The sequence below is a fragment of the Furipterus horrens genome, unplaced genomic scaffold (genome assembly GCF_987537825.1).
Source record: "Furipterus horrens unplaced genomic scaffold, mFurHor1.1.pri manual_scaffold_12, whole genome shotgun sequence".
Taxonomy (NCBI): domain Eukaryota; kingdom Metazoa; phylum Chordata; class Mammalia; order Chiroptera; family Furipteridae; genus Furipterus; species Furipterus horrens.
In genome coordinates, this window is record NW_028327182.1 from 44,950,710 (window position 1) to 44,964,692 (window position 13,983).

The window sequence follows — 13,983 nt, forward strand, 5'->3', positions numbered from 1 at the left end:
CACTATTCATGTAATTACCTTTTGTTCCAATGGGTTACTTGACCTTTAACATTCAGCCTCTCTGTATCCGCGCACTTTCCTCTCCTATATCTGCATATAACACAGAGATGATAAATTTAGAAGCTGATACTTGATTAGACACAGAATCTGGAAGAAAAAAAGATTAAACTGTGCAGTTGAATGTAGTCCAGAAGCAGGAAAAGGCATGAAGCCAAATTCTCCCAGCTCTTTGTTTAATTACATAATGTTGCTTGGATATCAGCTTATCAACAGACTGAATTTTCACCACCACCATTGCAAGAAGAAAGAGACCTTGCAAAAAAATTACATAGCATATGAATGCCAGCTTTTTAAAAGGGAGAGAATACAATACAGGGTAAGTTTCTTTTAAGCAAACATGTCTTTTGTTTCAGATATGTTATTTTATAAAAATTTCCTTCTGAATTATCTACTCAAGCATTTTAATCAAACTGTATCAGGTACAGATCACTTAAATAGGTCAGATGGATTTTCTCAGAACAGATAAATTGTTTCCATGAGAAATATCATCAGTGATTTTCTTATGCCATTTCAGGAAAGAAGAAATCTTTCTAGCTTTGAAGAATATTTATGCTCTGCTCTATAGATCTGGAAAATGGGAGAAGGGATATTGGGATGATTTGAGTACAGAATAGAGTATAGGCTACTATCACAGAGAATATTAAAAGAGTATATCTTGGTTGGTATGGTTTCTGGAGTGCATGTTGAAAGAAAACAGTATTAAATATTTATAGTTTAATTTATAAATTCATGTCATGGGAACAGGTTACATGGAAATGTTGACTAATGTTTTCCTAACACATTTCTCTTTTGGAATTTCTGAGCCTGAGCTCTGTGAACTCAGAACCAGAGTTTTCTCACATGTTAAAATATTTCTTATGTGTGTGTTCATGTGTGTACTTGTATGCATACAGGTTTAGGAGCATGCAATAAAGAAGAGGAGAAAGAAAAGGAGCCGGCATAAAGTGACAGCATTCTGTGTTCATGAACTCAGTTAATTAAACAACCTGATAAGATAGACATTGTTGCCAAGAGCAAAATTGTGAACAGGGGAAAATGCTTGGGGTTTCCATTCTGTGCCTTGCAATCTTATTCCAATATGTCTATTCTTCTTTGATTCTTAATTTTTAAATTATTATATACACCTCATATTCTAAATCCTAAATTACATTGAAAGAAGACTTAGTCATAAGCAGGTATGACTTCATTTTGTATCTTTGTCAGGCAAGTGGCAATAAATGACTAGATTTAATAGTTGCTTTTTAGTATGGAACTATAAAATTGCAAATCTAAATGTGCAAGAAATGGAGAATTATGTAAAGGTATACTATACTGCCACAAAAATTATATTTTAAAGGATATTTAATAATCTGGAAAAGTACACAACACATATAGTATGAGCTCCCTTTTGTAAAATCACACACAATGTACACAGAAAAACTAATAAAAGGAAGTCAATTAAATGGCAACAATAGTTAATGTAAAGTTGGGTTATGGTTGATGTTTTTTTATTCAATTTTTAATTTCTTATATTTTCCATAATGACATCTATTATTTTTAGAATCAGAGAAGATAAATAAATATTGTTTAAATTTATCAAGTAGCAACTGTTGCGACACAGTATGGCTCTACAACCCACATTTTCCAAACACTGTGAAGCAGAGAGACATAGGGCTCTGAATTATTCCTCCCATATAACAAAGGATGAGAATAGGGGAAAGCACTGAACTAAGCAATCTGGTGAGGCCCACTTACTTGGAAACATGTGAGAAAATTTCTTATCATTTGAAATAAATAACATTTCTTTATTTATTTACTTGCTTACTTCTTAGGTACATTCCCAAAATTCATTGAACAAAGTGCAATTTTATGCTATGCTTTGTTGTTCCTTGGAAGTACAGGATAAAGAATGGGAGAAAAACAGAAAAGACAACGAAAGCTTCAGAATATTCCACATATTCCTTGTATTCGAGTGCCTCCCTCTGCTGACACATCATTATTGAAGGTATAGCATATTATTCACAGAAGAAGAGATCTCCTTCAAGGCTTGAGGAATTTTCTTGTCTTTGTTTAGCCAGCATCAGTGAGAGCATTGGGCCAAGTGTAGGCCTTCCGTGCAGATGCATGTTGACATGACAGCATGTGTGAGAGAGTAAATGAATGTGAATGAGCTAATCCTACACCCATACCAGTGGGAGGAAACTCATTGACTCACCACACGCTGGCTCCCTGCTATCGAGCTGTTAGCTCCTTTCAGTGAAAATTAAAGTCATTCTTATAAATACTCTTTGTAAAAATTTCAGATCTCTGCCATCCCCTCAAGGAGGAATAGCAACTAAATAAAAATATTAGAAATGTTACTTTTCTTTTTTGGAAGTTGACAGTTCTACCAAGGAAAAGAAGTAGACATTTTCTTCTTATTCAATAAATCCATAACTTTGAAGGTTTTATCTTATATAATGGAAGCTCCCACTAAATTTTGGAGCTCTGTTCTTGAAATTGGCTTGGAATTTTCATATTATATTTTTCTCAATTGTTTGAAAGGCTTAATTAGGAATTTATTTTCTTCAAATATATTATGTTTTAAAACATGTAATTCAAAAATGATAAAGCTTAAACAGTGTCTCAAATTGTGAAGTACTTGGTTTTGATGCTTTCACTCTGGATATAATTTTGGTATTGAGTTTAAGATCTCTAGACTTAAAAAAAAAAAAAAAAAACCCAACAACTAGGTCACATATTTCAACTCCACAAAACTTCTAACTGATAATAGTAACTTTTATAAATAATTACTTTAAGTTTAGATTTATTCCATGATTATCAAGTAGTTTTAATATTCTGTCATTCATTTGAATTTTCTGACCTGTGACAAATCTTTATTTTTCTATAATGTTGATGCCCCTGTCTCAGTTTCCCCATCTGCATATAATAAACACTTAAAAATATTAAGTATATAATAGTAATTGAGGCCCAGAACTCCTTTTTAAACTTTATTTTTATTGTTGGTCCTATTATGGAGTTTTCATCCCCCTCCCCCTTTGCCCACCTCCATCTTGTCCTCACTCCCTCCTTCCCTCTGGCCATCACCACACTGTTGTCTGTGTCTATAGGTTATGCATATATGTTTTTTGGCAAATCCCTTTGTTAATGGATTGAGTCTTGGCCAGAGCCTCAGGCCCACCAGTAGCATGTGGGTTCTTGACTTTGTGTAGAAAAGATTTCACAAGATGAGTCCAGTTGATTTTGAGAGTATGTTTATTGAAGCTGGGGACAGTGAAACAAGGAAAAGCTTAAGGTAGAAAAAAACAAGAGAGAGACAATGTGAGGCTACTTTAGCTCTATGAGAAAGAGAAGTCACAATAAAAGAAGTGAACTCATTGAGAAATCAGAGAAAAAGGGGTCGTTGGAGATAGGTTCAGGGAGTAAACCAGGATGAGCTGTCACTGACTGTTTCTTCCCTGGCTGCAAGTCTCCTGGGATCCTTTAGAGTTTGGGAGATGCAGGCCTGTGGAGGAAGAAGCTGGGGAGAGAAAAGGTGCTGGGTGCTCTGGGGAGGGAAGGTGTGAGTGGATTTTTTGTCTTGAGGCTTTTTGTCTTTCTTTAGAGACAGCTGGAATTCTAGGGGAGATCTCAGAGGAGGGTCTTAAAAGAATATTCAATAGCTTTCTAGTTGTGTCCTTCAATTTGTTGATTCATCAAAATGTGTATATAGAGGGGTCAGGGTTATTTTCTGGTTAGTTTTATTTTTATTATTTATTAATTTATTTATTTATACTTATTTTTAAGTATATTTTATTGATTATGCTATTCCAGTTGTCCCAGTTTTTCCCATTTGTCCCCTATTACCTGGTACCCCCCTTCCCTCTGGCAATCCCCTCCCCGTAAGTTCATGTCCATGGGTCATGCATATAGGTTCTTTGGCTTCTCCATTTCTTCTACTATTCCTAACATCCCCCTGTCTATTTTGTACCTACCAGTTATGCTTCTTGATCCCTGCATCTTTTCCCCCATTCTCCCCCTTTCCCCTCCCCACTGATAACCCTCCATATGATCATATATATGGTTCTATTCCTCTTCTACATGTTTGCTTAGTTTGTTTTTGTTTTTGTTTATTGATGGGTGTGAGTTTATTGTAATTTTAATGTTCATGGTTTTGATCTTCTTTTTCTTAACCATGTCCCTTTAACATTTTGTATAACAAGGTCTTGGTGATGATGAACTCCTTTAGCTTTACCTTGTCTGGAAAGCAGTTTATCTGCCCTTTCATTCCAAATAACAGCTTTGCTGGATAGAGTAATCTTGGTTGTAGGTCCTTGCTTTTCATCACTTTGAATACTTCTTGCCAGTCCCTTCTTGCCTGCAAAGTTTCTTTGAGAAATCAGCTGACTGTCTTATGGGAACTCCTTTGTAGGTAACTCTGTGTTTTTCTCTTTCTGCTTTTAAGAGTCTCTCTTTATCTTTAATCTTAGCATTTTCATCATTTTCATTATGATGCATCTTGGTGTGGTCCTCTTTAGGTCTAGCTTGTTTGAAACTCTGTGCTTCCTGGTTTTATGTCTATTTGCTTTGCCAAATTAGGAAAGTTTTCTTTCATTTTTTCACATAAATTTTCAATTCCTTGCTCTCCCTATTCTCCTTCTGGCACCCCTATATTTTAAATGTTGGTATGTTTAAAGTTGTTCCATAGGTTCCTAAGCCTCACCTCATTTTTTCAATTCTTGTTTCTTTATTCTGTACTGAGTGACTATTTATTTATTCTTTATGTTCCAAAATATTGGTTTGAACCCCAGCTTCCTTCTCTTCGCCATTGATTTCATGTAGATTTTTCTTCATTTTACTTAGTATAGCCTTCACTTCTTTCCCTACATGTTTTCTGTACTCAGTTATTTCTGTGAGCATTGTTATCACCAGTGTTTTGAACTCTGCATCTCTTATGTTGGCTATCTTCTCACTTAGTTCTCCTTCTAGAGCCTTGATCTGCTCCCTCTCTTGGGTCATACCTCTCTGTCTCCTCACTTTGACAGTCTCCTGTGTTTGCCTCTGTGTATTAGGTACAGCTGTCACACCTGTTATGTTGTAAGGGGTGGAGTCTTAGATATTCATCTGTGCTGGGCAAATTATTTCACCACATTGTGCTGCTATATTTGAGGGAGGAGCCAGAGAGAGAACAATGCTGCTTGCTCAGGGCTTGCCCCTTTTCACTTCCTATATGGAACTGGCGCCCCTCTAGCTGTTGTCTTGGTGATGGTTTCCAGAGTGGGTGGGTTTGCATATGTTCTATGACCCTGGGGGCCCTCTATACAGACTATCCTGAGAGACTGGCAGTTTCTTCTGCTACCCCAACCCCCACTGGTTTTCACAGCCAGAATTAATGAGGCTTTATTTTCCCAGTGCTGAAACCATGAGCTGTTTGGTCTGGCCTTGGACTAGGATTGCTCCCCAGATGTCTCTCCTGGGTTTTATATTGTGTGATTGGTCATTCCGCCAGCTGGTCATAGCCACTACATTGCCACCACCACCGCAGCCATGGCCGCTGGTACACTGCATGCTCTCCGCCCAGCTCCCTGTCTCTGTCCCTCCTTCCCATATGGATGAGTATTACTTTTTAAAATATTTGTTTTTTGGACTTCCATGCAGTTTGATTTTCTAGTGGTTCTGGTTGTTTTTTGTTTTGATGTAGATGTAATCCTTCTTATGGTTGTGGAAGGAGATGAAATGTATCTACCTATGTCTCCATCTTGGCCAGAAGTAGTAGTTAGTTTTATTTTTAAAGAACATTATTGAGGAGGGACCAGGCACAAGGCCAGTCTGCCCCTAGATGGTCTAGAATATGTAAACCATTTTCTCCTAAGTGTCCTTTGTTAGGGAAGATAAAATGTTGTGATTCATTAGCTGGCTTTAAATTGCTCAAATTGTTAGGCCTTGTTTAATTATTTTGTCTCAGTTTCCCTTATTCCATTTGTCAAGGAATTTCCCTAGCTTCTCACTCTCCTGCCTTACTTTCACCTTCTTTCATCCAGTCCCCACTTCTCTCTTCCCCTCTGACAGCTGTCAGTTTGTTCCTTGTATTATATATAGCTCTGTTTCTATTTTGTTTGTCAGTTTATTTTGTTCATTAGATCCCACATACAAGTGAGATCATATGATATATATATTTCTCCAACTGGAAACCCGAGACCTATTTGTTTTTCCCTAGCATAGGTGGAAAACTTTGAAATGGTCTCCACACCAATGGTCTGTCTTCCTGTAAGCTCATTCTTCATGACCTTTTCAAAATGCAAATCAGGTCAGCTTAAATGTGTAAAATTTTGGGCTGGATAATGCATTGTTGGAAGAACTAGATACTGTCTCATGCACAGTAGGATGTTCAGTAGCATCCCTGGCCTCTGCCCACCAAATACCAGTAGCATCTCCCCTCCCTCTCACCATTTGTGACAACTAAACTTACCCCAGACATTACCAAATGTCTCTTGAAGGTCAGAATTTCATCTGTTGAGAATCCCTGCCTTAAATAAAGACCTTCAATGGTTTCTCATAAAAAAGGTAATCTTTAAATTCTTAACATAGCAAAAAAGGTTTTCATGATCTTTCCTGTATAATGGTACTTTCCAGCTCAGACTTCAAGTTCTGGTTAAAGTAAAAAAAAAAAAGTCTGCTTCTCAATATATCCAGATATGTTGTGCCCCATAAAAAAATTTGTACCACTTTTTATCTCTAATTAGCACTTCTCTTTCTTCTTCTCCAGTGGTTCTCAAATTTCATTCTGCAAGTATCAGAATTACCTAGAGGACTTGTTAAAGCTCAGAGTGCAGGACCCCACATCCAGAGTTTCTGATTCTGTAGGTCTGGGGTGGGGGCCTAAGAATTTACATTTCAAACAAGTACCAGGTAATGATATTGCCTTTTAGAACCAGGATTCTAGTCCCTTTAGGGACTTCCCACTCACCCCTAAGTCTAGATGTGTTGATCATATCATTTAGGAAGTTTGTAGACTGCTGCAGGCAGAGTTTGTTTTCCTTCTGTTGAACCCTAACCACTTTATCCATCTATTAATCTACCTATCTCCCCTGCTTACTGACAACTTTTAGTGGAAAGTTCTCTTTTACCTATTCAGAGGCCTGGCATACTTCAGGACCTGGGTAGATTCTCACATCCCACCTTCCTCAACAAGGACTATAATAGATCAACAAAAATTTAAAAATACTTGGCTCTCCCTCAGCTCAATACTTTGACTTACTTACCTAGAATCTTTTACTTAGTCATTTCACCTTTACACAGGCCAGTGAAACATTGTTTAAGTAAACTAAGGAAGGCAACTACCCAATTATTTTATATATATAATATATTTTTATATATGCATATATTTTATATATTATATATTATAAAATATATGCATGTTATATATACTATATGTGTATATATGTATATATTATATATATTATAGAGAGAGAGAGCAAGAAAGAGAAAGAGGGAGAGAAGCATCTTACTTTAGGGGAAGTCAGCTTTGAATACATGATACTCTTAATTCTGGAAACTCTATTAACTCATCAAAATTATCTGCTGTGCTCTGACAGGACCTTACCCAAGGGCAGCAGCGCTACTTTTACAGCATCATGAGGATTTACAACTCCAGGCCCCAGTGGGAGGCCCTGCAGACCCGCTATATTCACAACTTTCAGCACCAGCAGCTGCTTGGTGAGTTTAACTACCTGACCTGTATCAAGCACCTCAAGAAGGGACTTGTGCTCTGCATCCAGAAGTCAAGTTTCCTGATAAAAATTTGAGTACAATGGCTTCTGTCAATGAGCTATTTTATCAATGTGGTTCATAGGCCAAGTTTAAAAATAATTATCTCTGACAATAGAAAGCAAGATTTTATGGGTAAATTAAGAGGATTTAAAGAAATTGGAGGATGGATTGTTATAATATATCAACAACTCTGTGATTTACAGGAACTTGATGTGGTAGAAGCAGCCATGGCCTCACACAGATGGTCTAAGCTCAGGCCACAGCTCAGCCCTTTGCTGATTGCACAAACTCAGAGACATGGTTTGCTTGCAACCAGAATATTTATATTGTTTAGCATTTACCACATTATAGACATTATCCTTGGAGCTCTATGTGTACTTTCTCATTTGCTCTTTACATTACAGTTGTGGAAAATGTAGCTCAGGCAGGTTATATAACCTCATCAAGATCACACAGATAGTAAATGTCAGTTGTGACCATCATCTACAAAGATCATGCATTTTTGTTCCCATGCTCCACTATCTCTCTTCTCCTATGAACCTCATGGGATTTTATGAAGCATAAATGAAATAATGGTTCTGGAAAACCTTCATAGATCATAAGCAAAAACCTACAGAAAGGTATCATTGTTGTTAAATCTCCTTTCATCTCAAAAATGTTTTCAGTCTTCAGCTCCTTTGTACTGTACTCTTTTCCTAACTCCCATATAACATTATTTATTTTTTCTAAACTACTTACTTGGCATCAGCACATCTACTTTTACTATTGTTTCTGTATTTGTGCAAAAGAAAAACATGTTTTCCGCAAGTGATTTAATAACAAAAACAATAACAGTAGATATCTTCTATTAGGCCTTCCTAAGTGCCAGTTACTGTTCTAAGTACTTTGCATGTATTGTCTTATTTAAAATCAAACATGTCTACATGGTAGATGCCTTTAAAACCCACATTTTGCAGAAGAGAAAATTGAGACATGGATGGGTTAAATAACTTTGCCAGGATCACGTAACTAGTAACTGGAAAAGCCAGGATTCAGCTGGTCCCAATGATTGAAGTGTTGCAGCAGCAGCATCTGGTAGCTTTGTTTGCAGAATAAAATTACTCAGAAGCCAGTGACTCTAGAAGCATAATATTCAATGTTTAGTGTACATAAAACCCACCTGTAACCTGGCTGCTGTGGCTCAGTCGGATTGAGCATCGGCCTGCGAGCCAAGTGTCGCTGGTTCGATTCCCAGTCAGGACACATGACCAGGTTGCATGCTAGGTCCCAAGTTGGGGACGCATGAGAGGCAACCACACATTGATGTTTCTCTCCCTCTCTTTCTCCTTTCTCCTTTCTCTAAAAAAAGAGATAAATAAATTAATAAATAGAATAAAAATTTAAAAAAACCACCTGTGTATGATATTAAAATGTAGATTTCCAGGCCTAACTTTTTGAGTTTCTGATTCAAAGCTCTTTGGAGTAGACCCAGAAATCTGCATTTTTAAAAAGCATCATTAAAAGTGGTCTAGCCAGATGATTGCATAGGTGATCTACAGACCACACTTTAACAATACAGAGTGATTGAATATATCTGCTTCTTGTCTGAAAAATATTTTGATACTGATAAGCAATTCATATGAAGATTCTTCATGGCTAAGTCCCTCTCCAAATGATGTCATGATAATCAATGACTGTATTTATTAATTTACTGAATAATAAATTCAAAAGAAAAATTATACTTCCTGTCTTCAAAATCATAAAAATCTGGGTGTGATAAAGACAATTATTTCTACCTTGCAAACTAGAAGAAATTTTGTGAGTCTGTAAATATTTGAAATTTGTTTGCTTATTTGTTTTGTAGAACTGTTGACCTTAAAGTTTCTCTCATTTCTTTCCCCAGGCTATATTACTCAGCAAGAAGCCTTGGCTTGTACTGCTGTACTTAGAGAGTCAACCAAGAAATCCTCAGCCAAGGAAGCTCTGCAAAGAACCATCCTCCAGAGGACTTCAACCGTGACAAGAACATGGCTGCCAGCACTCCCTGTGTCTGTGGTTCAACCCAGAGCCAAAAGTGCAAGGCTCTGATCCCTCAGGAGCCAAGACTTTGCACAAGGTCTGAAACAGACAGTTTGCTCTTGTACCCCTGGCATCTAGTGAGTGCTTAGTGTATATTTGTTGAATGAGCATAAATAAACCCCCAAATTAGAAATAATATTTCTCTCATACACATAAATTTTACTAGCAAAAACACATTGAGAGGTTTAAGAACAATGGAGCTAATAGTAAATAAGCCTTTCACTCAACATATCTATAGAATAAAATGACTTTTGAAGCTTACAAAGTAAAAGCTTTCTTTGATTTAGAACCTCCTAGAGAAGCCCAAAGAACAGTGAAAAGGGAGAAATTATCAGAGGGCGCCAGGTCCTCTATCACTGGATGACCATCCCTGAAAAGCTACCCATTGCACATACCTAAAATACCCAAATTAACACAGAGTTAACACTGAGTATGTAGTATTCCTGGAGCCATATCTTCTCAGCCACAACTGGACTCTGCATTTTCATATCTTCCTTCCTCTCTTCTTCCCCATCAAGCAATAGTAGTCAACCTGACCCCAGATCTTCTGGTTCTCACCTGACTCAACAATTCCTTTGTGTAATCTTGAAACTTGGAATTTTCTACCTGCAATAGCTGGGTTAGGGTTAGGGTTAGGGATAGGGTTAGGGTTAGTTCCATGTTGTAATGGACTGTCACATGGGTAAGAGAATTCATGCAAACACCGCACCCCCAGCCTCTGGCAGATGAAGATTCATTCTGAGCAGAAGAATAAATATCTCCCCAAAGTAATTACAAGTTTAATCTTTCAGTGGCCTTGACGGTTTTAGGTACACAAGACTATGCAAACAAGTAAAACATGAGATAAAAGCTCATTCTTTGAAAAGATAAACCAGATTCATCAAGAAAAATAGGGAGAAGATATAAATAAATGAAATCATAAATAAAAGAGAAGAAACAACTGACTCCAAAGAAATACAAAGGATTGTAAAAAAATATTATGAACAACAACGATATGCCAACAAATTGGACAATATGGATAAAATGGATAAATTCCTAGAATCGTACAATCTTCCAAAAGTGAATTTAAAAAATCAGAAGATCTGAATAGACTGATTGCAACTAATTAAATTGAAGCAATAATAATAATAATAATAATAATAATAATAATAATAATAATAATAAAACTCGCAACAAACAAAAGTCCTGGACCAGATGGCTTTACAGGTTAATTTTAGCAAACACTCAAAGAAGAACTAACACCTATCCTTCTCAAACTATTTCAAAAAATTCAAGAGGAGAGAAGAATCCCAAGCTCATTTTATGAGGTCAGTATTATACTAATTCCAAAACAAGATAAATACACTAGAAAGAAAGAAAATTATAGTCCAATATCCCTGATGAAGATAGATACTAAAATCCTCAACAAAATATTAGCAAACTGGATCCAGCATTACATTAAAAAAGGCCATACACCAAGATCAAGCAGAATTTATTCCAGGCATGCAAGTTTGGAACAATATCTGCAAATTAATAAATGTAATACACTACATTTAAAAAAGGATAAAAATCACATAATAATAGATGCACAAAAGCATTTGATAAAATTCAGCTCCCATTTATAATAAAAAACTCTCAGCAAACTGAGAATAGAGGGAACATATCTTAACATAATAAAGGCCATATATGACAAACCCACAGACATCACACTCAACAGGCAGAAACTGAAAGCATTTTTAAGGTCAGGGACAAGACTTACACCACTCTTATTCAACATAGTACTGGAAGCCAAACAAAAAGAAAAAGTAAAAGGCATCCAAATTGGAAGGGAAAAAATAAAACTGCCTTTATTTGCAGATGACATGATATTTATAAAACCCTAAAAATTCTAGCTAAAAACTACTAGAATTGATAAATGAATTCAGTAGAATAGCAGGATACAAAATAGATATCTTAAATCAGTTGCATCTTTATACACCAATAATAAACTGTTCAAAAAACAAAGAAAACAATTCCATTTACAATTGCATCATAAAACAATATCTTGAAATAAATTTAACCAAGAATGGAAAATACTTATACTCAGAAAATTATAAGACACTGAAGAAAGAAATTGAAAAAGATACGTATAAGTGGAAGCATATACTGTGTTAATTAACATAATTAAAATGTCCATACTACCCAAAGCAATCTCTAGATTCAGTGCAATTCCTAAATATTCCAAATATTTATTTGAAACCACAAAAGACCCTGAGTAGCCACAAAAATCTTGAGAAAAATAAGGTGAAGGAATCACACTACCTGATATTAGACTATACTACAACACCATAGCATCCAAACAGCATGGTATTGGCATAAGAACAGACACATAGGTCAATGGAACAGAATAGGAACTCAGAAATAAACCCATGTCTTTATGGTAATTAATATTTGACAAAGAAGGCATGAACATACAAAGGATAAAGACAGTCTATTCAATAAATGATGGGAAAATTGAACAGATACATGTGAAAAGACTAAACTAGACTACCTCCTTACACCATAAACAAGAATAAAGTAAAAATGGATTAAAGACTTAAATGTAAGGCTTGAAGTCATAAAAATCTTAGAAGAAAACATAGGCAGTAAAATCTCAGACATTTCTCATAGCAGTAGTTTTTGTATATATCTCCTTGGGCAAGGGAAACAAAAAATAAAGAAATGGGTTAGATTAAACTAAAAAGGAAATCATCAGCAAAAAGGAAAGACAACCCACTGAATGGGAGTACATATTCACTAATGGTACATCTGATAAGAAGTTAATATTCAAATTTTATTTTAAAAACTGATGAAACTCAATATCTTAAAAACAAACAACCCAATTAAAAATGGACAAACACTTCTCCAGAGAGGACATACATAGGGTTAATAGAATATGAAAAGATGCTCAATGTCACTAATCATCAGAGAAATGTGAACTAAGACCATAATGAAATACCACCTCACCACTATCAGAATGATTATCATCAATAAGTCAACAAACAACAGGTGTTGGAGAGGATGTGGAGAAAAAGGAACCCTTTTGCACTGTTGGTGAGAATGCAGATTGGTCCAGCCACTGTGGAAAAAAAGTAGAATTTCCTCAAAAAGTTAAAAATGGGACTTATGACCCAGTTATTCCATTTTCAGAAATATATCCAAAGAAACCTGAAACACCAATTCCAAAGAATATATGCACCTCTATGTTCATTGCAGTATTATTTACAATAGCCAACATTTGGCAACAGCCCAAGTGCCCATCAGTAGTTGGATGGATAAAGCAGTGGTGGTACATTTACACAAAGGAATACTAGTTGTCAGTGAAAAAGAAGGAAATCTTACTTTTCATGACAGCATGGATGAACCTGGAGATTGTTATGTTAAGTAAAATAAGCCAGTTAGAGAAAGACAACTACCATATGATTTTACGTACATGTGGAATCTAATGAACAAAGTAAACTAACAAACAAAATAGAAACAGATTCATAGTTACAGAGAATAGACTGATGGTTGTCAGAGGAGAGGAAGGTTGGGGCACTTTGGTGAAAAAAGTGAAGAAATTAGGCAAAGAAAACCAAACTCACAGACAGACAACAGTATGGTGATTACCAGAAGGAAAGAGGGGGTTGTGGGAGGTAGAATAGGGTCAAAGAGGGCATAAATGTTGATGAAAGAATTGACTTTGGGTGTGAACGCACAATACAACATACAGATGATATAGAATGTACACTTGAAACCTATATTATTTTATTAACCAATATCACCCCAATACATTCAATAAAAATTGAATAAAAAGAATAAAATTTTAGAACTAAAAATGAGATGTCAAATCATCATATCAAAGTTACAGAATATTGTATTTAATAGTTATTTCAACACTAGCAATTTTTTGTGTTAATAATTTGTCACCAGTGTTCACATAAAGTCAAAATAAAAACTCCTTTTCTTAATTTTCTTTCTAAATGTTCAGCCCCCTTTTCTCATTCAAATCAGCTAATGACTTTGTCATGCCCATAAAAGGAGTTGATTTAGATGGAATATAAAGTTGCTTAACAAGGGGTATGCTAACATTTATCTGAAAGGAAGATGCTTCAATATTAACAGAAAAAAAAAACTAAAAAGCAATAAACAAAAAACCTC

General features: G+C 35.7%; 1 protein-coding gene across 2 annotated transcripts; it reads left to right on the plus strand.

Annotated features, from left to right (window-relative positions):
* The first annotated feature begins 268 nt into the window (after positions 1-268).
* On the plus strand, positions 269-10,066 carry FAM216B (family with sequence similarity 216 member B). Of its 2 annotated transcripts, none has more exons than XM_090258616.1 (4): positions 269-376; positions 1,936-2,044; positions 7,614-7,734; positions 9,671-10,066. In XM_090258616.1, the coding sequence occupies exons 2-4, from the start codon at positions 1,949-1,951 to the stop codon at positions 9,853-9,855; spliced, it is 402 nt and encodes a 133-aa protein (XP_090114742.1). In that variant the 5' UTR covers positions 269-376; positions 1,936-1,948; the 3' UTR covers positions 9,856-10,066. The 2 variants fall into 2 exon arrangements, with proteins under 2 accessions (XP_090114742.1, XP_090114741.1); XM_090258615.1 differs by having other exon boundaries at positions 1,941-2,044.
* The last annotated feature ends 3,917 nt before the right edge of the window (positions 10,067-13,983 follow it).